Raw genomic sequence first — 25,765 nt, forward strand, 5'->3', positions numbered from 1 at the left:
ACTATGTCCATGTTAGAGATCCATATTATCCTCGTTCATGGACACTTAAACGCACCGCAGGAGTGTCGGAGGTATGTCTTAAATTGACAGACCATGAACGCTGCAGCAGCCTCACTACACCTGCTCATGCTCCTCAACCGTCACAGTGTTTATTGGTTTTCTAAGCACCGTTAGCTAATACACAGGAAGGATATTTGATTAGAAAAGTAACTTGCTTACTTAAGTGACTTATGTCCAAGTTAATATAATTTCGACTCAGTATTAGGGCGGCTTTCTTCAGATTTCCACTCCACCGGATGTGACGTCGTGTCTCCGCCTCTTGTCCATCATAGTGCACTTGGGGTCCAGCTTTATTTAACAGGGTGGCCTGTCAAACACCGCTACAAAGACAGAAAACAAAAACAGTCCACCTTTCAAACTGCCAGCTTTTAAAAAAATGGCCCAGCTGCAGGCCTATTTGCAACATGACAACAACCGCCATCGTCTGCTAATCGGATAGCTCGACTGCACCTAGCTAACGTTACGCAGCTGTCTGAGCTAATCGGCTACCTACCGTTAGCTGTAGCGGCTCGCTTTGCCATATGATACTGACGCACACTGCACAGGGACAGACCTCTACAAAAAGCCACAGGACCAGCAAAACAAACCCCGTAACGCTGAAATGGACAAGGAAGAAGCGGACCGGCTGATAGAGAAGGCGAAGCTGTGTTTACGGTCCGGACGGAAAGATCGGGCGCTGCAGCTGCTATATGAATCCCAGAATATTTACCCCAGCACCCGGGCCAGAGGTAAAATTAGCTGACGCACATTCTGCAATGGCACTCTGACAAGCTAACGTTTGTCAGCTAGCTACCTTAACTCAACTGTAGAAATGTATTTACGGTTGCCAGGATGGGTGTAGTGAAATGCTATTTATAGACCAAATTGTGCTGTCTAGCTGAAATACTTAATGTCTGCATAGGTTGCATGTTGAAATTTCGGGCCGTTGAGGGCTCCCTTCCCCCGTGCACTTAGCAGACAACCACAGACTGTGAGGCTGTGTACTGTGTCTCCATTTGCCTTATGGCTTTTGCAGTATTGGCATAGATTACTTTAAGCTGTTTGAAGACAATGTGCATGCACTTAAATGCCACATGGTCCATTTATACAGCACTTTGCATTAGGGGTGGACCGATATTGTTTTTTCAGGGCCGGTACCAATATCGATTATTAGTAGTTAGTGAGATGTTTGGAACTGATATGCATTTACAATAAAAAAAAATTAAAATCTTCTCTGTCCACATTTAGAATTTGGAATATAACAAAGTCCAACACAAAATTTTGTTTAAAATGCCTCTATATAATTGTTTCCTCAAAACAGAAACTTTCAACAGTATATACAGCAAGTTCCCTGCATTTTTTTAAAATAAAGTCAAGTGAAAATTTAAATTTAAAAAAATGAATGAATAAAAATAGCTCCCTCCCATGCTAACACTTTCTTTGATCTTATTAATTTATTATTTTTTATAAGCAATCATTAAAATGAAATGTTGATACAAATAAAAAAATGCCAAATATCGGACCTAATGATCGGCCAGGCGGATGAGCTGTCTACCCCTCGTTTGCATACCAAGGGCAAGGAGTGAAAAACTTTCAATGTGCAATGCAGAGTCAGTGTCATTCTACTCATGTATGGAGGGAAGAGCCTAAATACACTACTTGGGAAACATGAGCAAATGCTCTCATACACAGCACAAGGAATCACAGAATAATTCGAGTGTAAAAATTATAGAAATCAAATACTATGGCCTTAAGCTTCACCAGATGGGAGATTTTGCAGTTGAAGAATTTCCATCATGATTTTGTCTCATAACTTACACTTTTCTTGTTCAAGCTTTTTCCGTTGTCTTACACCTAAAATAGTTAAATGACATCAGTCATTGTGTTCTTGTTTTGTAGTGCTGATAGATGCCATAGTAAGGAATGGAGGCACCTCTGCTCCACAAGAAAACCACATGCCTCCGCCGAGCGGCTGGAGAGACGAGGACTTTGGAAACGACGAAACAAGTCATGCGAGTGGTAATGAAAAGAAGAGCTACACCGAGGAGCAACGGCAGGGTGTTCTCAGGTACACATTCATTCTTTTACACTTGTTTTTGACACTCACACAGCGACAGACTGACCACATCCACTGTTTGTCACTCTTTAATTTGGCTGACTTACGTGCTCTGAATGACCTCTCTGTTAATGGAGTTACTGATTTGAGCTGTTCCATTACCCCCAAGACGACCACAGAAACGCTAACTGAGAAGTCAGTTTGATCTTTCAACCAGGCATTTACTTCTATCTTTGCAGGTAGATATAACACTGACGTCCAGATGGAACTCTCAGTAAACATGTATTGTTGTGTGAGGAGTATACATACTAAATACCCTCCACATACATGTGAAAGAGACTCTAGGCTTGTGTTTTGACATCCATTATGTCTTGTCATTGCAGGATAAAGAATTGCAAGGATTTTTATGAAATTCTCGGTGTCCCCAAAAATGCCAGCGATGAAGAGTTGAAGAAGGCGTACAGGAAGTTGGCCCTCAAGTTTCACCCCGACAAGAACTTTGCTCCAGGAGCCACAGATGCTTTCAAAGGTACGAATTTAGGAAGAGGAGGAAAGACAAACTGTATATTTTTATTGTCTGTTGTCACTGCATCTTAAAGAAAGAGTCTTTTTTTTGTGGCACTGATTTAAACATGTTGCTGAGTACTGGAAAGGAAATGCTTTTCCCCCAGTTATCACCAGCAGAGTCATTGGTCAAGGTCAGTTTAAGAACTACGCCCTCATGCTGTTAGTGTCATGTTTAAATAAACTTAAGCAGAGTACAGGCTTGAGGATGGTCCATGCAGTTTTACCAGTTTTTATTTATTCTTTGTCGAGCTTTCTGTTTATTTGTGCCTGGAGCTTTTAAACGGTGAGGCACAGGGGACGTGCAGAGGGAGTAACACGAGGCAAAGATGAGGTGAAAGGCACACGTGCAGTGCATGTAGATGTTCCAACAACAACAGAAAGTTAGTTACTGTCTTTTGGCTGGCTGATTTGGCCCATTCACTACCAACACAGTCAGCAGATTCAGCCTACAGAGGGGATTTAGGTACCTGTACACCTACAGCAAAAATAATACTCCTTCTTGGAGCCATAACTCAGCTCCAGAACTTATATTCCAAAACAAAACTGGCCACCCTCCGGTTCCTAGACCAAGTCTCTATGGTGTGAGCTATGCCGCCCCCAGTCTTATTTTATTTATTTTATTTTAAGGATTGCATCCCAGTGAATTATATTTCGCTCTGCCCTGACTAAATATTTCCCTCCTCCCCCCACAGCAATAGGCAATGCATATGCAGTGCTGAGCAATACAGAGAAGAGGCAGCAGTATGATCAATACGGAGATCAATCTGCAGCTTCGAGTGCACCCCAACACTCCAGCCACAGTCGCCATGGATACCACCGAACCTTCCACAGAGACTTTGAGGCTGACATTTCCCCCGAGGAACTTTTCAACATTTTCTTCGGAGGAAGATTTCCCACAGGTGAGCGGATGTTGCACGTGAATGCCTGATCGGACGGAAGTGCTGGGTCAGTAATATTATCTAATGCGTTATTGTGGAAGTGCTGACGGTAGAACTGTGTGTGTCTCTGTGCAGGAAATATCCACGTGTACACCAACCAGGGAGCCTCCTACTCTCAGTTCTATCAGCCTCGTCGTCGACGTGCTTATGAGAGGCGCGAGGAGGTGGTGGAGGAAAACCAGAGTCAGGTCAGTGACTCACAGAACATAAAGGCAAATCCCTGTTAAACAACAACAGATATGGCACTGTTCTAATCATTAACATGCACTGGAGAAAAAGCCTTTTTCTTTTAATGAGGCATTTTTAACACAGCTGCAGCCCTCCGTAATTTGCACGTTTCATGTCATTCATTTCATCTCCTTGTAACTGAAGTGCCTCTATTGCTTCGTGGTTTGCTTCAAAGACACAGAAGTACTGTGCTGGCATGAATCAGTGCAGCCTACATGCAGTATTATATGCTTTGTAATCTGTGCTGATTTTATCTTCCCACAGAACACCTTCACAGCGCTCCTGCAGCTTCTCCCTGTGCTGGTGCTAATCCTCATATCAGTGTTTACTCAGATGATGGCCACTAACCCGCCCTACAGTCTCTTCTATAAGCCGTGAGTCTGTCGTACCATTAACCTCACTACAGTCTGTGACATTTTAGGAAATCCTCAGCTTCCACCGTAGTCGACGTCATAGTTTCGCTGAATACATTTTAACCGTGCGTTTTGGTTTCAGGGCCATGGGGCTGGTGGTCTCTAGAGAAACACAGCACATGGGTGTACCGTACTATGTGGATAAAAGTTTTGAGAAGGAGTACCGTGGAGCTGCGCTGGATGAGCTAGAGAAAACAATTGAGAGCGACTACATCGAACACCTGCAGAGCAGCTGCTGGAAAGAGAAACAGCAAAGTAAGCGAGCACAGACGCACGCTTATTTGGCTTAGACTCAGGAGTCTGGTTTAGTTATGGTTCAAGTATCACTGACTTTGATAAAGCTAAAATCTTCATTTGTACAAAGCCTTTTATTTTGCTTACTACCCAGACCAATGACTGTAAAGACTTCCTCCCACTGAACAAAAAAAGTGAGGCCAAAATATTCTGCGTACAGCTGATGTCATAGTCTACTTAGTAGACCATCTCCGCAATTTTCGAATTCCAGCTGTTTGGCTGTGAGCACACAAATTGATATACTCAGCTGTTAATTAATAAGCATTAAATAAGCAGTTACAACCAAACTTTTCCAAAAAAATTAAACACCCGAACAAACATCAGGGTGATAAGAACTACTTAAAATGACAGAAAGCATCTTTTGGGGAAATTTGACACTTACTATGATCTTTTAGTTCAGCTTATGGCCCATATATTAACATGGAGGTGGAAGGGCTTATGATCTAAAATGCAGGCAGCCAGCAGCGGATGATCGAGATGTTTTGGCTTCACTTTGGGGGAGCTGTCACGTCGTCCCTCCTTATTATATGGATGATGGTCCTGACCTTCAAATTTACATTTCATTCAGTTGATCACGGGTAAAGGAGTAGTGCAACATTTTTGGGGAATATCATTATTCGCTTGATAGCGGAGAGTTGGATGATAGGATTGATACGAATATTAATTTAACACTATAGCCAGCAGCTGGGAACGGTTACTTCCTTTGAGGAAGTAACTACAATTACATGATACATCTTTTGTTCGTTCTTTTTTTTTTTTCCAGAATCAGACTTGGCAAACCTTGGACAACTGTACCGGGACGAACGGTTAAAGCAGAAGGCAGAGTCAATGAGGCTGGACAACTGTGAGAAACTGCATCGATTGGTCGGACGTCAAAGAGGCAAATGAGGACAGTTTGAGAGGAGAACGTGTTTCTTTACAGACTTTACAACAATGCATTTTATTAGGGGGGAATCTATCCAATCTGGCCACTTTGTAAAGAAATCTCTTTTAGGTACAGCGCAGTCAGTGGCAGGTCATGCCGCTGGAAACAATGTGCCTTCTCTCCTCTTTGATGGTAGAAAACAGAGTTGCATGTCAGCTGCCAACCCTGACTGTGGTGTCAGCGTCAAGTGCAAACTCACTGTGGCAGTGTGTATGATGTCTCCGAGCCTTTAAACTTTCTTATAGAAATGGCATGACATAAGGGGTCTCCCTTTGGGGTTATGAAGGCAGTAGTATGTTCACACATACATGTTTTAGGTTTTGTAGTTTACCTGTATTTATTTTTGAATGTTTTTGTGTTCTCGCTGAAATTTTAGGTGTATTTATTTAATAGTTAATAGAGTGAATGTTGACTTGAGCATCTTGGCTCATGTTTTTTTCTGTTGGAAGTAATGAAGTACAGTGACTTTAATAATACTGTAGTTTTTGGACAAATTTGAGAGCTTCTGTACTGTGAAATGACAGAGGCCCTTTTATTTATAACAGATAAATCAGACATTAGGAAGGACTGCAATGTGATTTATACTGTGGTTAATCAAGCTATTTGATCTCTAGCACTAAAGCAATAGGGGGCACATTAGAGTCAAATTTTACAAATCATAACCACATGTTATAAAAGGTTGTACTTGCCAAAAAAAAAAAGAGTCGTCCCTCACATTAGAGCTCTCCTGCACTACTGCTTGCATAGGTGTTTATTTCATTGGCCATTAATCTTCTGCCATTTAAGAAGTATAGTGTTTCAGCTTCAGGTATAGGTTTGAAGTTTAAGCCTTCGAAAGGACTGTTTTGCAAATTTCAAAGAAGTGATTTTGATGTTACAGACAAGGGAGTCGAGTTCAACCAAAAAGCCCATTCACAGTCTTGCACATTGTTGACGCTCAGTTGTGAGCAATATCTGTATGGTTGTCAGGCCTTAGATGGCATGCAATACCTTCTTTTCCAAAATGGTGCACAAGCGTAGATGATTTCGTTGTCAGAAAAATGCTATTTGGCTCATATTTTATAACTGTTTTGTAAATTCTGCACCTTTAATTTACAGTGATGTTTTATAAAAGTTTCAACTTTAATGAAATGATCAATATAAATTGTGTTTAGAAATTCTATTTAAAGCTACAGTAGGTAACGTTTATTTAAAAAAGAAAGTACTATTTGCTGAAACTGTTACTATATCTTGACAGTAGTACATGAGACAGATAATATGTGAGAAGATCATGGCCCTCTGGCTCCTCCTTGTCCTGTAGAAGATTGAAAGTGAAAGCAAGATTCGCATTTGTTGTCTGTTTACTTATCTTTGCCGTGTACGCTGTTGTTGGCTGCGCAGCATGCACACAAGCACTGACTGACTCTGTGTTAGACTCATCCTGGCTCTGATTGGTTGTTTCTGTTCAGGCACAGTGGAATCTTGCAAATGCCATTAGGAGCTCTAGAAGGAAGCAGAGGAACATGATTTTTTCACATATGATCTGTCTCATGTACTACTGTCAGGGAATAGTAACAGTGTCAACAAAACTAACGAAATGTTATTTTATAAAAATTACCTATTGCACCTTTAATATCATCCCCCACAGCTAGGAACCAGAATTGTGACTTTTCCCTGTCAGATCTTGTCATGAGTAGGACGCTAACTTTGTGAACTTGTTGACTTTGATTCTCCATTCAAACCCTATACAGACGTCGATACTTGTTGCTGTGCACTAAGACTGCCAAACTGCCTTAGCTGTTCTCATACTTGCGAAATATTCAGGTTCATCTCAAGCACTTTTAAGTTAATATCTAAACTTGTGTTCCCTATTGTTACTGTTGCATGCACCCTTGTGAGAGACTGTTTTATTAGTTACGTATTTTTTTTTTTCGGCGAACACATCCTCATGACTGCTGACACTAAATGTTGATCGATTAGAATATTCAGGTCCACACTGTAACTGAAAAACATGTAAAACCTTGACTGTGATACACAAACATCAGGTTTTGGTATCAGTCGGTGTGGTAGTGCACATGAGCAACGCTGCAGAATTCAGTTTTCAGCCAAATGTACCTGAAAATTAAAGATGTAACCAGAACGTTTGGTTTTGTCTGATGTGTTCATTTTAAAATTGAAGGTGGTTTGACTTTTTGAATAGTTAAACTTGTTTGGTCACATCATTAAAGAAAGCAAATGCAGGTTTATTTGTGAGTTGCAGAGTTTCGGATATATCAGCTATAGCGATGTCTTCCTTCACTAAAAAGCCGAGTGCCGTCTAGTTCTATTATATTGGAGAGAAGGCAGAAATCTGAAGGGCCAATATTTCCAACTCTCAGCAACTCACACCAAAACAATCTAGGTTGATAAATATAAAAAATATCAATACAGGTAAGAGGAAAAGTATGTACTTTTGTTGGTGCCAATTAGAGACGTATATATTTAACAAAAAGAACATAAGGTCAGTAGATGCGATCACGATAACATGAACACAATGTGTTTGCTCGCCCAAAATAAATGAGCAACTGCAAAATGGCAAAAAGTGGCATCCTGTACATGAGTTAGCTCTGGTTCAGTAATAGCTATAAATATGTTTAACTGATCAGGCCGATCGACAGGTCATTGAACATGACTAAACAACAGCCAAATGAAAAAACCTTCCTTATTATTGGTCCTGCACCAGAGTGGGAGCTTTGTGGAAGATTCTGTGTCCTGCCTTTGCGAGGTCGCTATGTAACAACAGATCAGAAAACTTCTGGGACACAACACTGTTTTTCTTGTAATGCTTACGTAACAGCTTTGAGCCACGTGGCCACTTCTGCTTTTACTCCACCCTGAGAAAATCTGCATGCTTTTTTTCCTACTGATACAAAGTGACATCAAGCACTAACGCCATGACTGAGGCAAAGAATCAAAATATGGATCTGAAACATCAACTATTTAAATTTACCTTTTGAAGATGAAGCCTTTTCTCTCTGATTTTTGCACACAAGCCCTGCATGAACATTTGCGATGAGCCTTTTTTCACACAGGACATTTTGATGTGTCACAGTAAGAACAAAACAGGTGTAAATAATGAAGTTAATGAAGCCTGAATTCCATTTAACTGCTTTGATTTCAGGATCCTTGCATCCTGCATGCTCGCTCACTGTCACTCTCTGGAGCGCTGAATAGAGCAGCCATAGTTAGCTTTATTAGTAACACCTGTGCTTTTCCTACTGTGGCAAGCCCAAATGTCTGCATGAGACCGGCCTATTGGAGAGCTTTTCAACAGCAGCGTTTTGGCAAACTACCATGCCGTGAGGAATTTTGCGCTGGAATCTTGGAAAATGTCAGTGCACATTCAAGTTGAACATGGTGGATTGAGGGCTCTTGTTTAAGTTTTATTGTTTAAACATTTTAAATTCCACAAAACAGTTTCATAACGTGACGTTTTCTCAAAAATACTGAAAATGACTCAGAATATACATGTTGGAACAGTTTCACAGGAAGTGTAGCCTAGATAAAATCATCACAAATACAGCCATATTTAAAAATGATCTGAGCGGTTTTAAAATTAGAAAACTAAAAAAACAAAAACTCTGATGATATTTTTTTACCAGCAATGAAAATGTTTCTGTTTGAAATTAGTATGTGTGCCCCCCTGATCATTCAGATATTCTAGATTGATCAGACTCTTTGGCCTCTGGTTTTACATATTATCACCAGCCTGGTATATTTCTCCAAATCAGCCACACTAATCTGAAGTGTATCTGCCCATAAAGGCTTAAATTCAGCCAGTTTGTAGGCTAGGAGTAACTTTTATCTTCATTACACAACCTTATGTAATTCAGAGCAGGCTAAATCTAAGTGATCTGCAGCTACGTCTATGGAAGATTTGACCTAGTCTTTCTGAATGCCCCTTTGTAATCTGGGATTATACAGTATGTAATCCATGTCTGTATGGCTGTCTCAGGGGAAATGAGCCTCTCCATGTTACAGTCTACCCATTTAATCTAGAGTGCAAATAAAGATTACGCTGCATTTTACGCAGAGTGAGAATCTGTGCAACTGACAGAGAATAAGTTCAGTTTTGTGGTATCACACCTTTCACTTTAACTTGGGGACACTGTTATGTAACGTTTTCGCTCTATGTTCATTTCTTCATCTTGAGGTCAGCTTCTATGGCACAACGGCGCCCTCTGGTGCCTCCGTCCTGCAGTCAAAGAGAGAATGGCAACCTATTAGACCACATATATTCCTCTCTCAAAGTGCCTGTCTGAACTAACATGAGTGTTGCAGTTGATAAATTGTGCTTAGAAATGTCAAACTCACATATGACTTGTCCAGTTATCATGTTTGCTTACTTTAAGATCTTTATAAATGAGTGTTTTTGTACTGATATATACAACTTTAGTTTTTATTTTGTCTGCTCCAGCAAAAAAGACAAAGAAAGAAAGGGAAAGTTTTAAAGGACTGTAGGACGGGTACTTACAAAAAGAGAAAGAAGGAAGGCAGGAGAGGACATGGAGACAGTGTCCTGTAAGAGGAAAATGATGTAAATCAGAGCTGCGACACAAAAGTGCATTAAAAGTCTCAAGAGGAAGCAACTTAATGCCAAGAAAGATACGCCACATGTAATCAGCAGGAAGGAGGAAATGTTGAAATGAGCTAAAAGAACTACTGTTAGATCACATTTGCACATACACTGATATGCTGCCAAATGACAGTTCTTTACTTTTCACTTTCTCGCTGCACTGCAGAGGTGCTACTTACCCATTTCAGATATTTTAATGAACATGCCAGCATGTTTTGCTCTTTAACTACAACATATACTATAGACATACATTCTCGTCAACCATTTCTCAAAGCATAACATTTGCAGTAATCTCCTACCTTAACTACTGGTTTCATTTAACATTAGTATGCCATATGAAACATCAACATTCAACACTATAGAGAAGTCCCCTGTCTCTACTTCACCCACAAACTTGGTGCTGAGAGGGGAACTTTATTGTTTTTAATCTGGGCCCTTTTCTCTCTTTAAGTGACTAATTGAAAAAACTATTTTTGAGCTTCTTCCAGCATCAAGAGAGACCTCTGCCACAGTGTGTGCACCATCAATATAAGTTGAAAAAACGTACTACACTTGCTTGTTTTTGCCATTGCCACACTTAGATTGTTATTTTAAGTGTCTGACAACATTATGAAAAGAACCATTCTGAAATCTTGCTATAGGTGACTTGTTGCGGGAAAACAACAGGGGAAACATAAGTGAAAGTTGGAGAAGGGAGTGATGGAGTCCATCGTGTTGGAGTGCAGAAAGTCTAGCTTTGAATTATCTAAAGGATTTTCAACGCCTTTGCTTAATATTTAGCTGATTTTAATGATGAGTAAAAGTCTGCAAGTTTTCAGACTGAGACTTACATGCAATAAGAAACAGACCTGATCAAGGAAAAGGTAAAGAAACATGTTTTATTTCTCTGTAGGATCCTTTTCTTAATGCTGTCATACACTTTAAACAGTCTGAGCCTGTCAGTGGCAAAAACAAGCAATTTTAATGGATGATGGAGCATAATTTCCCACAGGGACTACATTGAAGCCTATTTCGCGATTGTGACTGGAGCAGTCTCTCTCAACATACTGGACCAATTTAAAAAATTTTGTCATTAGTAACTTGGACACAAAAACATGGAAAATAAGATCCAGGTTGAAAAAGACAGAAATTTAAGTAAAAAAGGAACAAATGAGAAAAAGAACTCAGCTTACTAACTGGAAAATACTCTTTATTTCAAGATGTTTAGGAGCAGTGCCTTCACCAGGGTGATTTGTAGAATGTGTAAAAATCAAAATAGTCTTGTTTTGTCAAATTTACATTACTTGGGCATGGTAATGTAGCTGTAACGTAGTTTTGTTGAAAATGCTTTTTTGTTTCCGTAATCAAGCTCTAGCACAAATCTCTGACATCAACATCAGCAGTTTGTTATTCAGTAACAATATATTGCCAAAAATAACACAGATGAAGGTGAGCAAATATTAATTTTGATTCATCAGGCCAGTAATCTGCCACTTAACTTTAATTCTGTCTTGAAATTAATGGAAAATGATAGCTTTCTTGAAGGTAGAATATCAATGAAAAAAACTTACTGTATGCTTTGGTAAATAGTTGTCAGTAATGTTCTTAGCATTATTGCATTATTATTGCCTACCATTTTCCAAAGCATAAATGGTTAGGTTTTAAAATAAATGTCTTGCCCTTCAGTCAACCATTGGTTTGATACCTTGTTTGAGATACCTACAGTAATCACCACAGTGAACAATGTAAGATAATCCACCATCCAAGATTAGATTAGGCTAAATTAATGCAAGATATGGCATTAACTGATATCTGAACAGTCAGAGCTATAAGATGAACAATAGAAAAAAAATGGCATTGGTGGATTCTAGCATTAAAAAAAGGTTCAGACAAAAAGATTTTCACTGAGGTGGATTACCTGTTACTTAAACGTTTAAAGTCTCTGCAACTGATTTTATAGTATACAAAACCAATGGATACCTGAAAGGATGTCATTCTGAAAACTAATGTCCTGCTTTGGAAAATGTCAGGCACATCTACTTTAGCGTCACTGTCTTCTACCTTTAAGTCAGCCTGTTGTCTCACCCTTGTCTCTTCTTCTGTACTCTCTGCTTTTGTCAAAATTCTAGTGAAGCACCTTGTCAGTAGAGTCCTGTTTGCGTGTGCTCTCACGGCCCCTCAGGCTCTTGGCGCTGATACCAGACTCTGATGTCTCCATGATGAGCTGGGTAGCCAGAAACTGCTGGATCTGCTCCAGGACATCACGCTGCATCTCCAGAGCCATGTGGTACACGTCATGATCCAGGCTGTTGTACATGACGGCGTTCTGAAACATCAGCATGATGTCCCGCTGGAACTCGGCCGTGGTTCGTATCAAACCAGTCTCAATGTTCTTTTTTATGGCAGCCAGGTCCATTGGCCTGCAGAGGTGAAGAGCAGAGAGCGGGTTAGAATGATGACAGAAATCTGATGAGCTGTTGAGGGTTCCTGAGTGGTGAATGTCAGCAAGCACAAGGTTGTTTGTCTTATGCCTAATTTGAAGACTTTGAAAAGACTTTTAAAGTCTGACCCCTATTAGATCTTGCAAAAACTTGGGATCATGCAGGGGTCACTATTTGCAGAACTAAAACTAGATTCCTTCTGAGATCATTTCCCATCCTGCTGCTCATAGAAAATACTACCCCAAACTCCCAAAATTTGACATATTCACAATTCCATACATGTCTGCACAAACTATAGACACACAAGATAAAAGTGGTCATATCTCAACAGTATTCCTATCAATGTGGCATCAACATGATCTGTAAAGATGAACTGTATTTCATACAAACTTGCAATTTGGGATTTTGTCACCTCAACTCGCTACAACCCTCTGCTGGTAAGCTGCACTATTTTAGCGGGAAAATACTGTGTAAATGAGAGAACTGTCTCAAAAATGAAGATTGTCACTAAAATAAGGGCTTGTTGGTGGATCAGATACATGCTGTATTAAACACAGACTCTTGTTCACTCCACAACTCCACCAGTTTCTCCTCCTTTTCTGCAGTTCGAGAGAACTCACGTTCTTGTGCCTCTCTTGAGTCCCCTCCATGTTTACTGTCTGCTCACTTTGCTGTTTCTTGATTAATGCTGGAGAGAACGCAGCCATTGGTTCACGTAATTGAACTTAACTATTGGTGTGAGCCAAGACATGAAAAGGTCAGACTTAAGATAGCTCGCAGTGAGCTTTTTGACCACCTTACACCAAACAACCAGGAGAGTTCTCCACAACTTGAGAAAAAACTCCTGATTTTAATTTTATTTGGAAATGTTTATGTTGGAAATGAAATGGCCAGCAGTAGTGTATGAAAATTTGATACTTTTGTGACTTAAGATTGTCACTCAGCATAAACAATATTATAAGTAACCACTTTAAAAAAAACCTTTAGTGACATGAAAACAGCCATTAAATTCAATCACAGCAAACAAATATCCTGTGCTTACCTCTGCACGATACTGTGGTACCCAGGTGCAATTTCATCTGTTACTGGCTGCAGGAAGACATTTGCATACCTACAACCGGTTCACATAAACATCTGTTTCAGAGATTATAAAAAGCTTTACATATATCAGAGGCTGAACGTCTAAAGGCGTCTAAAGTCACTGTTGTAAAGTCATATTCTGACCTGTGATTGGCTGCCGCACGCCACACTAGCATGATGGCTTTCTTCCAGATCTTGTGAGCCTGTAGAGCTTCCAGGTCCTCACTGCACATAGAACTGCACAACAAAGGTATGTGAGAAAACAAACAGAAAGGACAAGAGGAATGTGTTCTCGAGCAGAACCTGATCTACAGCATGACACACTGAGAGATTATTTCCTTTCTCTGCGGTGTGCGCCTGAATCACTCACAACTGGGATGAGGCAGGGCTGCTGGGGATGGAGTCTGCAGTTGTGTAAGGCTGCAGAGACGAGGAGGCCGTGTGGAGGCTGTATCCGTCCTCACTCTCACTGGCCGCGGGTTCTAGCTCCGTCTCGCTGGCCGCGGGTTCCAGCTCCGTCTCGCCGTCTGGCTCTGACAAGAATCCCTCCGCCCCATCACCCTCTTCTTCTCCACTCACTTCTGGCCCATTGAGCTCATTGTACGCTTTAGTCCCTGAGGCATTCTCTCCTCCTCTAATGCTTATTCCATCCCCCGCTTCTTTCATCTCCTGCAAAGACGTAGAAAGATGCAGAGAGATTTAAACAGAGCTTACAGTGCAGGAATAGTGTGGAACTACACACTCTGCATTTTAGTACAGCAAGTACGAGCATTATGTTCGCTCTGTCCTCGTTGGGGTGCTATACCTTGGGATGCCTTTCTGTCAGTGGGCTATCTTCTAATACTGAGTCTGCCAAGATAGTAAAGATGAATAATAAGAAGGAAATGGTTATGCAAAATGCATAGTTGCATGCAAACTGCATGTAATGAAGCAAGTGAATGCTAGTATTTATGCATGGGTGTGCGTACCTCCATGGGGGTGTTCAGGTCTCTGCTGTGCCCACTTCTCACTCTCACATTTTTTAGTAACATCCAAAGAAATTTGGCTTTTCTGGTGCGCCAACCCTCCAGTCTCTCTCATTGCCTCAGGCTGTGGAGGTGCTCCAGTGTGGCAGTGCTCCAAACTCTTTGAGCTGCATGAGGATGAGGAGGTGGGAGGAAGGCCCCTTAGTCCCATGGGGAACGCTGCGAGGCCGTTATCTTGGCTGCTGCACAGAGAGGAGAGTGAAGTCCCACCCTGAACTTCTAACATTTCTGTCTTCCCCTCCAGGCTACTGTGAAGAGACGAGGACTGTGGGACCCCAGTGGGCACTGCGGGGTGAGACTCATGGGGCTGGAAAGGCCCAGCATCCCAGGCACCAGATAAAGCATGGCCGTTCTCCTCACACAGTGACAGCGCAGCCTCAACTGCAGCGGCATCCAAAGCCTCTGCAGTCTCATCTGCCTGTAGAAGAAGAGATACGACTGGAGATCTTAAAGAATAATTGAGGGTGTTTTTTCATAGTTTGCCATGTCCTGCCTTGTAAATTTCAGCAGTGGTGTTGGTGAGCAAGCTGTTGCCATAACTCACTAAATAAATGACCAAAATGAAAATAACGTTTAAAACCTCAAGCGGGCATTATTTATCACTATTTATCCACAGCTGATCTCAAATGCAGAAAAAATATTTAGCGTTTACCTTGTCCTCAATGATGGCGATAATGTCCCCCACCGTCTTCAGGTCCAGCTCATCCCCCATGTAGGACACAGTCACGTCCTCCTCACTGAGCTCTGACACTTTGTCCTCTACAGAGACAGGCTGGCATCCGAGGGGCAAAGACGGCACCATCACATCCACCTCTGCAAGACAACAGCTGATTTTCAGCTCAGTTTTGTTTTCCAAGATACAATTTCAAAACTAGCAGTAGTAGCAGTCTGTAAAAGCATTCATTTTCAGTTTCTACCTAACATCATTCTCGGCACAAGCTTTATTTTTTAGCATGTATTTAAATTTCAACTTGCCCTGATATTTAAGTCTTGCCATATTGACAGCAGTTATTGGTTGATGTACTCCTGCAAGTTGTGTTGAAAATAAATAAAAACAATTGGTAAAAAAAAAAAAAAATGAACCGCAATAATTCTGAACCCTTTTAAATTGGTAAACTCTTAACTGTCTTTAGATTTTACAAAGTAGATGGCATTAAGAACTGGAGGAGGTTTAGCCCATGGATTGAGTGCTGAGTGGTTTGGGTCAAATTGGGAGTACCTGTACTGGCTGCGGCAGTAGAGTCAATAGGCACAGGAGTGGCAGCAGAGGCAGGAGCACTGGATGCTGAGTCCGGATTGACCATGAAACCTAATGGGGCAGAAAACTGGCTGGGACCTGCCTCCAGGAGACGGGACAACATTGGGGCACCTGCAATGCAAGCATTCACATACATTAACATACAAAATGCTGTTTAGGCAGCAGAGGCTTTCAGCTAGTCAATGTATGAGCAAATGGCTAAGTCAACAGGAGCACTTTCATACAGAAAGCATACATGCATTAACATACAAGGAGTAAAATGACCAAGTGCCAAATACTACCTTGATTGGAATTAAAACTCAACAAACTTTTTTATACTTTGTTGTGACATTTTTCTTGATCAGTGTCAAAAAATCATGAAGTAAATTAAACACTGGTTTTGTACCTGATGCCTGAGAGAGAGGTTGACTAGGCGTAGCCAGCTGCAAATCATGTGCTCCTGCGCCGTGCTCAATGAGCTCACCGTCCCCAATCTGGGATATAAACAAATACACACATGTCAACCAGTGAACATATATTTTGTCTATTTTCTTGTACAGAAAGTGCTCATCAGTTGTAATTATTCGTGTTCCAGCCTGTATAAAAAAACAACTTGTTCAATCAGAAATTTTGTTGCTGATGCACAAATATTAACATTATGTGTGAGTGAATATCTTATTTGTACATTTTAGAATTGTTTAAATAATATGAGTCTAAGCTGCATGTTTTTGTGACATTTCTACAATCTGACAGTAATCCCTGTGTGTATGTTTACACAGAGGACAGAGGGCCCTGCAGGCAGCACCACATGTCAGAGCAGAGACGTTACCAGAGGAATGTGAGGAGGCAAAGATCTATTTACAGATAAACTTACTCTGACTTGTTGGGATTTCACGAGAGCACAGCGGACTTCATAAAAATAAAAATGACTATCATGAAACAAACAAGACAATTCCTTTAGGTAACTGCCCAGCAAGCATCAAAGAGAAAGTTTGTCTGGGACTGGCTGAGTGACAGCTCTTTGGCTACAATGGGAAACTATACCATAGGGGAGCAACTGGTGACATATATCAAAAAGCTCTGAAGTACAAAAAAAAAAAAGAATACATGGCAGCAATCTGAAAGCAAAAGCCAGCTACCTGCAGTCTGCAAAAACCCTGAGAAACTAAACAACTGTGCTTTCAAAAAAAATACATCACACTAATCAGCTTTAGCTGAATGCAGGGGCATAAAACCAACACAATTACAGAACAAAAATAAGTGCAAAATAGATTTTGTGATGTGTTAATTGTCAAATGATACATCTTTATTTCTTTTAAGTAATCTCATTTCAAGAAAGTAAATGAAAATGATTTCCTGACTGAATGTGCTGTTTCAGTGGTGCAGCCTCTTGGACTTTAAAGGGCACTGCTAACATAAGGGGACTATGAATGAATGACCTTGTGTTTTGCAGCCGAAGAAAACACCTGGACCCATTTCAAAAAGAAGTGAAACTAGAAAATGCATTTCCTGCAGAACATGCATGTGGATGCTAATAGCTAAAAATCAGTTTGAGAGCATGTTTGAAAATGCAGAAATACATAGCTGAAAATGCAGAGACATATTAAAAATTGAGGGAAATATCTTTAAAACTGGCAGAAATGAAAGCTGAACTGCTTTAAAGTGAAGAAGCTACAAGTTGAACTGCAAGAGTGTGTCCTAGGAAGAAGCTGATGTCAACTGAACAGGTTAGAATAATAAATGTTTAATAATTTAAGCATAAATGTCCCTGAAAATCATAACATTTTGACATTTGCAAGGTTTCTGAAGCTGAAAGATACAGCTGAAGACAGAGGGAAAATGTATCAGAAAGAGAGAAAGAGACAGGAATACAGGGACAGACAGAGGGAAAGACACTGACAGACAGAGAGACACACAGTGAGAGACAGAGATAGACGGAGAGAGAGAGAGAGAGAGAGAAAGAGAGACAGACAGAGAGAGACAGATAGAGAGAGAGAGACATTGACAGACAGAGTGACACACAGTGAGAGACAGGTAGATAGACATAGAGAGACTAAGACAGAGACAGTCAGAGAGAGAGAGAGAGAGAGAGAGAGACAGAGAGACATTGACAGACGGAGAGACACATTGAGAGACTGGGACATAGACGGAGATAGAGAGAGAGAGAGCGAGAGAGACAGATAGAAAGAAAAACAGACAAACAGACAAACACAAAGACAGTGACAGAAAACGGGAGCTGATGCAGGTCTGATCTGCTGATTAGAAGCACCTGTGTGTCTGAAAGTGACACAAAGAAGTAATTTCAAACTTAAATGTCTGGAAGTTTGAATCTGTTAACTATAGGAGGCATCTGTGTATTGAGGAACACGCGCACACACCAGCATGGCACTGTGTTTGTGTGTCATTAACCGTTACTATGGTAATTAATGGCCCACCTGTGTCAGTGGAGAGAGGAGCAGCAGCTCAGTCATGGTCAGAACTGATAAAAGACAGATGAAGAGTGCTTAAAAAGACTCCCTGCAGACCTCAATTTATGCAATGTGGTCAAAATATGCAGACTTGGTGCACAATGAGTTCTTACTGAAATGATTTGTGTGTCAAATGTGCAGAAAAAAGTGACCATGACCGAGATACAACAGTTTTAAAATGCCCCTCCATCTGGGTTTTGCTCCAACTTGATGAGAGAAATTAACATTGCTGCAAATGGAAGCTGGAACCAATCTCTTGTTGCTCTTCTGCAGAAAAGGCATATAAATACTAAGGCTATTGCTTAAATGGGCATATGAGGTGAAAGGAAACAAAAATACCTACGTTGTGATGTACAAATTGTGTATGAAGACTTTAAACTGTGGGTGGCAGAAGACTTTGTTTGAGAAGTTTTTGTGAAAGAGCAGAGACAGAGATATCTAGACTGCGGGAGCTCGTTAGTGATGTCACGTGCTCTGACCCCCAACATTCCGTCTCCATTTGACTCCATTATAAACGCAGAAATCGTCTGAAAAAAGCATAAAACTTAAATCGCCAAAATTCAAAATCCGTAAAAGATTCAAAAGAGCTGAATCACACCAGAAGAGCTGAAGGCCTTTTGACCTGTTTACACTTTAAATTGAGTCTCTAGCTGAAAGTATGAGGAAGCAGTAGGCTTTCAAAATAGAGTGGGTTAAACAGAATTGGACTAAGTATGCAGAAGTAGATAGCAGACCAAAAACGTGCGGAAGGTGAAATAAGAAGCACAATAGTGTGGCTGCTGAAGCATCCACACTAATTATCTAAAGACAGTTGTTTACATACGCATCCCATCCAACTTTGCAAAGATTGGCAAATCTCCTGAGAGAGATTTCAAACACTGAGATGTCCTCATGTTAAAACAGACTGGGTGTTAGGCCGCATTCACACCAAATCAGGTGTTATGGCAATTCACCGCTGGGTTGTGCTGCGGTATGGCCCAGGTGTTAGGTAGTCCAGGGTAGAGACTAACTATAGAAAGCCAATCTCCCCATCTCAGCAACTGAGTTTGTCTTCGATAAGTTTGTTTATGCTGACGTAAAAGATCTGTAGCTGTGGATCTTTTGATTATCAATACTTTAGTATCTTTACTGCCACAAAAGACACGCATGCCTGCACACACAAACAAAGTGAGTGTTCTCCTTTATAAGATACAGTAGTACGCACAAGCTGTTAATATATACCTTGTTATTTAATTTAAGCACATTTAACGAGAGAAAGATACTGTATTACTTGTTCCCCTGGGCTTCTGGCATCTTCTGGGCTGATTGCCAGTTACGTGATAAGCCACATAAGAGTCGGATTGCATTTTATCAAAAGTTTATTCAGTTTCATCTTTTCACTACAGGCTGCTAAGTTTGTTTGTTTTATTATTTTTTTCTAGATGCACTACCCACAATAAAATTAATAGTAAGACTGGCATTTTCACCACAATTTGATTTGGTGTGAATGCAGCTTTAAAGATCCAACACAATACAATGCAATGTATTTGCAAAATCATTAAAATCTTTTCACACTTGTGAAAACAAACCCAAGCCACCATAACCGAAGAACAGAATGTGAGACAAAAGTGATTAAATACATCCTAGATGCACAGTAACTCCACAAATAATGATGGGATGAAGATGGGATGCCCTGCAGACTTCAACATGTTAATTATAGTATTTGGCACTATACAGTAAGTCCCCTCCACATACCAGTCTGGAATTTGAGGCCAGGATACTGCCTTTCTTCAGTAACTCTGACAGGAGTGGAGATGGCGGGGGTGTAGCTTTCTGGCCCAGGAGCTTCTTTTGAGTAGGGTCATCCAGAAGTGATCCGTGGCTGATGTCATCATTACCGTGTCCAGGAGACTCAGCAATCGTCATTAATCTGGCTGAACCTGAAGCCTAGAGACGGAGCGAGGGAAGCTATGTTACTATTAACAATCCAGCAAGCTTTCAGTTATCAATCTGTGATCAACTCTATTAAACGTCTCTACTGTGTTCTTGCTTCCCATTTAAAGGTAATGCTTAGGAATATTACAAACAAAGATAACTCATGAGGTCATAATTCTAATTCTGTTTGTATGCTTTATAGTAGTGTTTGCAAGTTAAACAGTTAAAAGTTTATATCCAGGACATTTTATACATTACAGTCTTACGTGAAACAATGTGCCATGGCTGTGGTTTCTGGCATTTACAGTGATGAAAAAATAGCAAATTACTTTCACAAATCTAAACATGTGGCAAACTGATCCTCTCAGGAAAGGTGACTGATCTGCAGTAACATTGTGAACAATACAAATTACTTATATAAGTATCACGTCAACTAAAAGTAGTTATGACAACAGTGGCACAGGTAAATTCAATAGCCAGTAGCTCCTCAAATCCTTGCTAATTTTTTGCTTTATTTTTCTATTTTTTTGACTCCATGGCCCCTTCTGCTGAAGCAAGACTTTTCTACGACAGAGAAGCACTTATCAGCATCAGGAAAAGTTTTGTGGGGTTTAGACTGAATGCAGCAGACCGCGAGAGGATCCCCACCAATGGCATATGCCGAGAGGTCAGTCAGACCAGAGGGGAGAAACAAAACTGAAAGCCCTGGACAAAGAGAGGGAGGAGAGCCGGCATCAGGGTGAGGCTGACCCGACTTGGACCAAGAGCTGTTCCTCTACCAAACCTTCAAAAAACTGGATGAGATGCGACTGAGGCTCACTCAGCAACGGGAAATCAGAGACTGCTCTGCGCACATCTTCACAGAAATACGGTTAACCCCTAATATCCTGGATCAAGTTATTGCAGTGGATGGGCAGACCTTGTTCGGAGCTGACAGGACACAAGACACTGATACATATTCAAAAAATGCACTGCAGGAACTGTATGATGCCATCAGCAGCAACATGCCCCAAGCAACAGGATGGAATTTTCATAGTAGCTGCTGATTTTAATCAACTCCAAAGATGTAGCAGCATCAGGGACAAATTTCATTTTTTTAAACTATGTTTAAAAAATGACTAATAAATCTACCATGTACCTTGAAATGTTTTTAAATGTCCCATGAAGAAGTGTGATTATAGAAAAGTAGGGCAGGCTTTAAATACCTTTGAATCATTAGGAACTCACATTTTTGGTCGGTGCAAGATCCAGTGTCAAGCACTCGAGTGGGTCACCTGGAGAGAACTCCTGGCTTGGGGAGCTGCAGCCTGAGGGGGAATGCATGGTGATGCCAGGCACTCGCTTAGGTGTGTTCTTTGCTGCCTGTCTGGCTGGAAGAGGGAGGGGCAGCACAGAGAGGATTCTCTTGTTAGTCATACTTTCCATACAAGAAAAATGTGCCATGATCATGCTATTTTTAGTCATGGACACATCTGACTTTGGTGATCCCCAGACTTTCTAACGCCACCACCAGATCAAACTTTCTACTTCATGAAAGAATACTTACTAATGCTACCAGATACTTATTAGCCTTCTGTGAGAAAAATGCTGACACAGAGAACATTTAGACATGCTTAAATGCTACATGTTAGCATGTTATACTAGAGGATATTAATATGCTAACTGTATGCATGTTACACTAACATTCTGATGTTAGCATGTTATAAGTTTAACAAGCATATATGCAAAACATTACAACTAACCTTGGGCAAAACTGTTGGCATATGTTGTTATGCTAATGTTTAGGCCGACAAATTGCTGAACCTGACTCAATGCAAGTGAGTCTGAGAACTAAGACTGAACCAAAACTAGCAATGTCATGCTGAGCCTGACAAATTAAATCTGAGATGTCCCAAAATGGCTAATATATCAGATGTACCTATTTGACATAGGTGGCACTAATTTATGAGCGGAAAAACTTAAAGGGAGTGTCCAGTTCCAGTTACTTAAGAAATATCTTGCAAGTATTTTTCTGTACATTTTTTATAAGCTCTACTATAACACAGTAGAAGCAGTTTACATATATGATGTTATACATTTGTATACCACCTCTAACATGTTTGTGACACTTGAAGCTGAGGTTGAATAACAGATTATGTCTTTAATCTGAAGAGACAGCAAATGGAACAGCTGAAGATGTTTTAGTTTAACTATTTTACTTAATCTTATCTGTTTTGGAGCATCAACAACATTCCAAAAATGTAATTTAATAGTGATATTTTCCCCCAAATGCCCGTTAAAAGTGAAGGAGATACCCTGATAAGCAGTATTTGTGTTTTTTCTTTTCAACTCTGCTTCCTCCTCCTCCTCTTTCTTCTTCCTGACAAGCACACAAACACAAGTACACACAAACAGCGAGATCATTTATTTTGCTTGTCAGGAGAGAGTGTCTAATGTCAAAGCTTTACAAACAGACTAAGAGATATACTGTATCACTGTATCATTGTATAAACGGGCAGAGAAAAAGTTTGTTGCTTCTTACTGCAGAATTTCTTCCCATAACTCTTTTAATTTGGAATCTAGACGTCCTGCTTGAATCAGTTCGGCCTCTTTCTTCAATTTCCTATGAAAACAGAATCACAGCAATCTGACTTATTGATGCAGTTTATTCTACAACTATTTTTTTTCATGATGGTGATGTGTTCATGGTGTTAAAAGCTACGTTTGTGTACCTGTGCTTCTCCTGTGTGTCTTTGATGAACCTCTTCAGTTCTTCAATTCTGTCAGCTGTCAGCCTGCGTACTATCACATCCTCCACTGTCTCCACCACTTCACCTTTCTCACCACGCTTCCGCCTGAAGGCAACAAATGCATTACTAGCTGAAGACATTATTTTCTGGCATATACTGTCAATGCATGTGTCAAACGGTATAAAACTAGCTTGTAAGTCTACAAAAGCATGCTCGAGGTAAAAGTCACTAATGTTCTTACTTTGGGGCCTCTGTTGTTTCCAGGAGCTCAGAGTACTTGGAGGCACAGTGCTGTGAAGAGTCAAAGGGACAGCTTTGTTATGGGACATACTATAATGTGGCAAATGTATTGCAAAGATGATGAATATGGTTATTGTGTTTGGCAACTAAGTAAGCTTGGATTTTTTCAAACCTTTTGAGAGAACCAGTCAGGTGGTCGCCCAGGTTCTGCAAAAGGTTTGATGGCTCGACTGACAGATACCCTGATGAGAAAAAGAAATTTTGGAAGACCATCAAAGATGAAATACACATGTAAGACTTAAAGTCCAAAACAGGCTACTACTTCTGTCCTTTTTTCTTGTATTCTGAAAACAATTTGAGTCTAAATTCTTCTGTATCTACTGTATTACTTTTTTTGAAAAGTCTGTAAATTCATGCAAAATGTATGCAAAATTAAAGCCAGCATGCACTGCGCAGCATCACAGATAAACAACTACAGGCAACCACATGCCTACCTATGCTAATTCAACTTATTTGCATGTCACCATTTCAAGCACACAGAGGTGCGACAATGATAACAGAAGGGTCCCACCTACTGATAATACCTAATCTTTGGTGAAAGGATGATTGTAGAGTTGTTCTGATATTGATACCAGTATTGGAAATGCTTCCAATACTGCTTAAAATGTTGGATCAGGCATCAGCAAATTCCTGCACCAATCCTATTTCACATAATTTATGAATAAACTATTAAGTATTTCACACCTGTAAAAAACTGCAGTTTTCACAAAAATCTGTTTCTCTCACCACTCTAAAACAGTAGTCTCCACAGCAAGTTATGTTGTGCAAGCAATGGAGCGGTGAAGATGAAACGATTTCCAGTAAATAATGTAACATTAGTTGTAAGTAAAATGTTTTATCAATATTTTTTATTTTTTTGAAATGGCATCATATTGGTACTCAGTATTGGCTGATACACCAATTAAAGTATCAGTAAGATAAGATGAATTCTTTATGCAATACTATATAGTATGCAACCTCTGACAACTATCAAATACATGTTCAAAACCACAAATATCTGTACTTGTATTATATCATATACCACTGACACACACACACACACACACCAGTTTTAGACTAAAGTGGACAGAGCAGAGTACAGTACCAGTTCTGGTCTCCACTCTTCATGACAGATGTGGCCAAACACAGCTTCTCCCTCACTGACCATGGCTCTGTTGGTCCAATGACAAGCAGCTTGTGTTCTGCAGATGTGAAGAAGTATGGACAAAAGATGATGAATGCTTTATATAGTTCATGTTCAGCTGAATGCCTGCTGTGGCTCCCAGGCCTGGCATGGGCACTATAATTAATCTCTTGAGCTTGGCTTTATTTTTGTATGCCACCTAAAGCTGCCCACCATGCCGGCAGTTAGACACATAACTGGAATCAGCGCACAAAAAGCATGTCGTTTATACTGTTAATGGTAAACAGGACCGTCCATTAGTGTAAACAGAGCTGTCAACTGTCTAATGACAGCCATTAATCCTCGCAGGCTACCCTGCAGGGAGCGGAGGCTGCCGTGCAGGAAGTTAGTAGTGGTAACATCAACAGTACGACACACTCACCGCTAACGGATAGCATATCATGACATTTGCTATATACCAACGTTACTCACTTCCAACCCCGTTTGCCATCTTCCTGTCATCCCGACATCCCATACATCTTGGTAGACGGAAAACCAGCAATAAATATAACACCGGCGAGCTCCGAAAACGATATGTACACAATTATGGACGTTAACATCAATGAATGTTGCGTTGTGAATGTTGAGGCTTTCAAGATTTTTCTCTCTAGCTAGCACGCTGATTCACCGTTGTCCGTTAAAGTCACTGTTTCGTGTGCCTTAGCTATTGGTAACTTAAAGACTAAATAGCTAGCTGAAATGCTACGGTGCTTTTCCGTAAAGACTCGCCAAAACCGGTTAATTTCGCGTTAAACGAAACAAAGTCTGCGCTAACAAAAACCAGCCACACGAGAAAATGTAGCTTACTGTGGTCACTAACGTTATTTATCGTTGTAGCTAGCAGCGAACTGTTCGTGCACGCCCACCACAGAGGCTTAATGATGGTACAGCCCTGGGTGCTTTTCATAACTTGACTAAAACGCTTGCTTTTCAGCTTTAAACAAATATGCCCGTTCTCTTGCGGCTTCAGGACGACAACAACAACATAATGAAAATGATAACAATAATGATAATACATGTATATTTATGGAACAACAGCCCTTTCATTTATCTCAGAGCCTAACATGTAGGGAGGATATTTGATGCCACGTTAGTGAAAAACCTTAACCAGTAACTGACTCGCCAGACTATTGACATTATGATTTATATGTAGCATTATCACACTCTGTACGTGCATATGCATTAACTATAGCAATTATTGACTACATTTGTATGGAAGATTTAAAATGCCAAACAAAGAAATAAAATGAAATACTTTTTTACTGACTCTAGTATTAGTATATTCTAGGTATTATAGGGCACCTTCACAATAGCACATATATTATAATATATGGAAGATTTAAGATGCCAAACAAAGAAAAAAGTAAAATACATTA

The 25,765-nt window shown here is 40.4% G+C and overlaps 2 protein-coding genes across 5 annotated transcripts; one reads left to right on the forward strand and one right to left on the reverse strand.

The window, feature by feature from the left end:
- The first annotated feature begins 318 nt into the window (after positions 1–318).
- On the forward strand, positions 319–7,579 carry dnajc18 (DnaJ (Hsp40) homolog, subfamily C, member 18). Its single transcript, XM_042499619.1, has 8 exons — positions 319–788; positions 1,939–2,107; positions 2,479–2,624; positions 3,355–3,561; positions 3,676–3,788; positions 4,093–4,202; positions 4,324–4,496; positions 5,299–7,579. Exons 1-8 carry the CDS (start codon positions 662–664, stop codon positions 5,421–5,423), a joined length of 1,170 nt encoding a protein of 389 aa, XP_042355553.1. The 5' UTR covers positions 319–661; the 3' UTR covers positions 5,424–7,579.
- A 1,261-nt stretch (positions 7,580–8,840) lies between these two features.
- brd8a (bromodomain containing 8a) lies at positions 8,841–25,207 on the reverse strand. 4 transcript variants are annotated; one of them, XM_042499976.1, is made up of 20 exons: positions 24,822–25,207; positions 24,312–24,408; positions 23,340–23,409; positions 23,169–23,218; positions 22,910–23,032; positions 22,720–22,800; positions 22,493–22,557; positions 21,426–21,568; positions 20,019–20,210; positions 16,223–16,310; positions 15,799–15,948; positions 15,232–15,392; positions 14,523–14,997; positions 14,360–14,403; positions 13,925–14,223; positions 13,699–13,791; positions 13,517–13,585; positions 12,171–12,453; positions 9,953–9,997; positions 8,841–9,673 (listed from the first exon to the last, which is right to left on the reverse strand). In XM_042499976.1, exons 1-20 carry the CDS (start codon positions 24,862–24,864, stop codon positions 9,614–9,616), a joined length of 2,631 nt encoding a protein of 876 aa, XP_042355910.1. In that variant the 5' UTR covers positions 24,865–25,207; the 3' UTR covers positions 8,841–9,613. The 4 variants fall into 4 exon arrangements, with proteins under 4 accessions (XP_042355910.1, XP_042355911.1, XP_042355913.1 ...); XM_042499977.1 differs by lacking the exon at positions 9,953–9,997; XM_042499978.1 differs by lacking the exon at positions 9,953–9,997 and having other exon boundaries at positions 9,603–9,673; positions 12,119–12,453.
- Between the last annotated feature and the right edge of the window lie 558 nt (positions 25,208–25,765).

Source organism: Plectropomus leopardus, chromosome 13 (genome assembly GCF_008729295.1).
Source record: "Plectropomus leopardus isolate mb chromosome 13, YSFRI_Pleo_2.0, whole genome shotgun sequence".
In the NCBI taxonomy this organism is placed as follows: Eukaryota; Metazoa; Chordata; class Actinopteri; order Perciformes; family Serranidae; genus Plectropomus; species Plectropomus leopardus.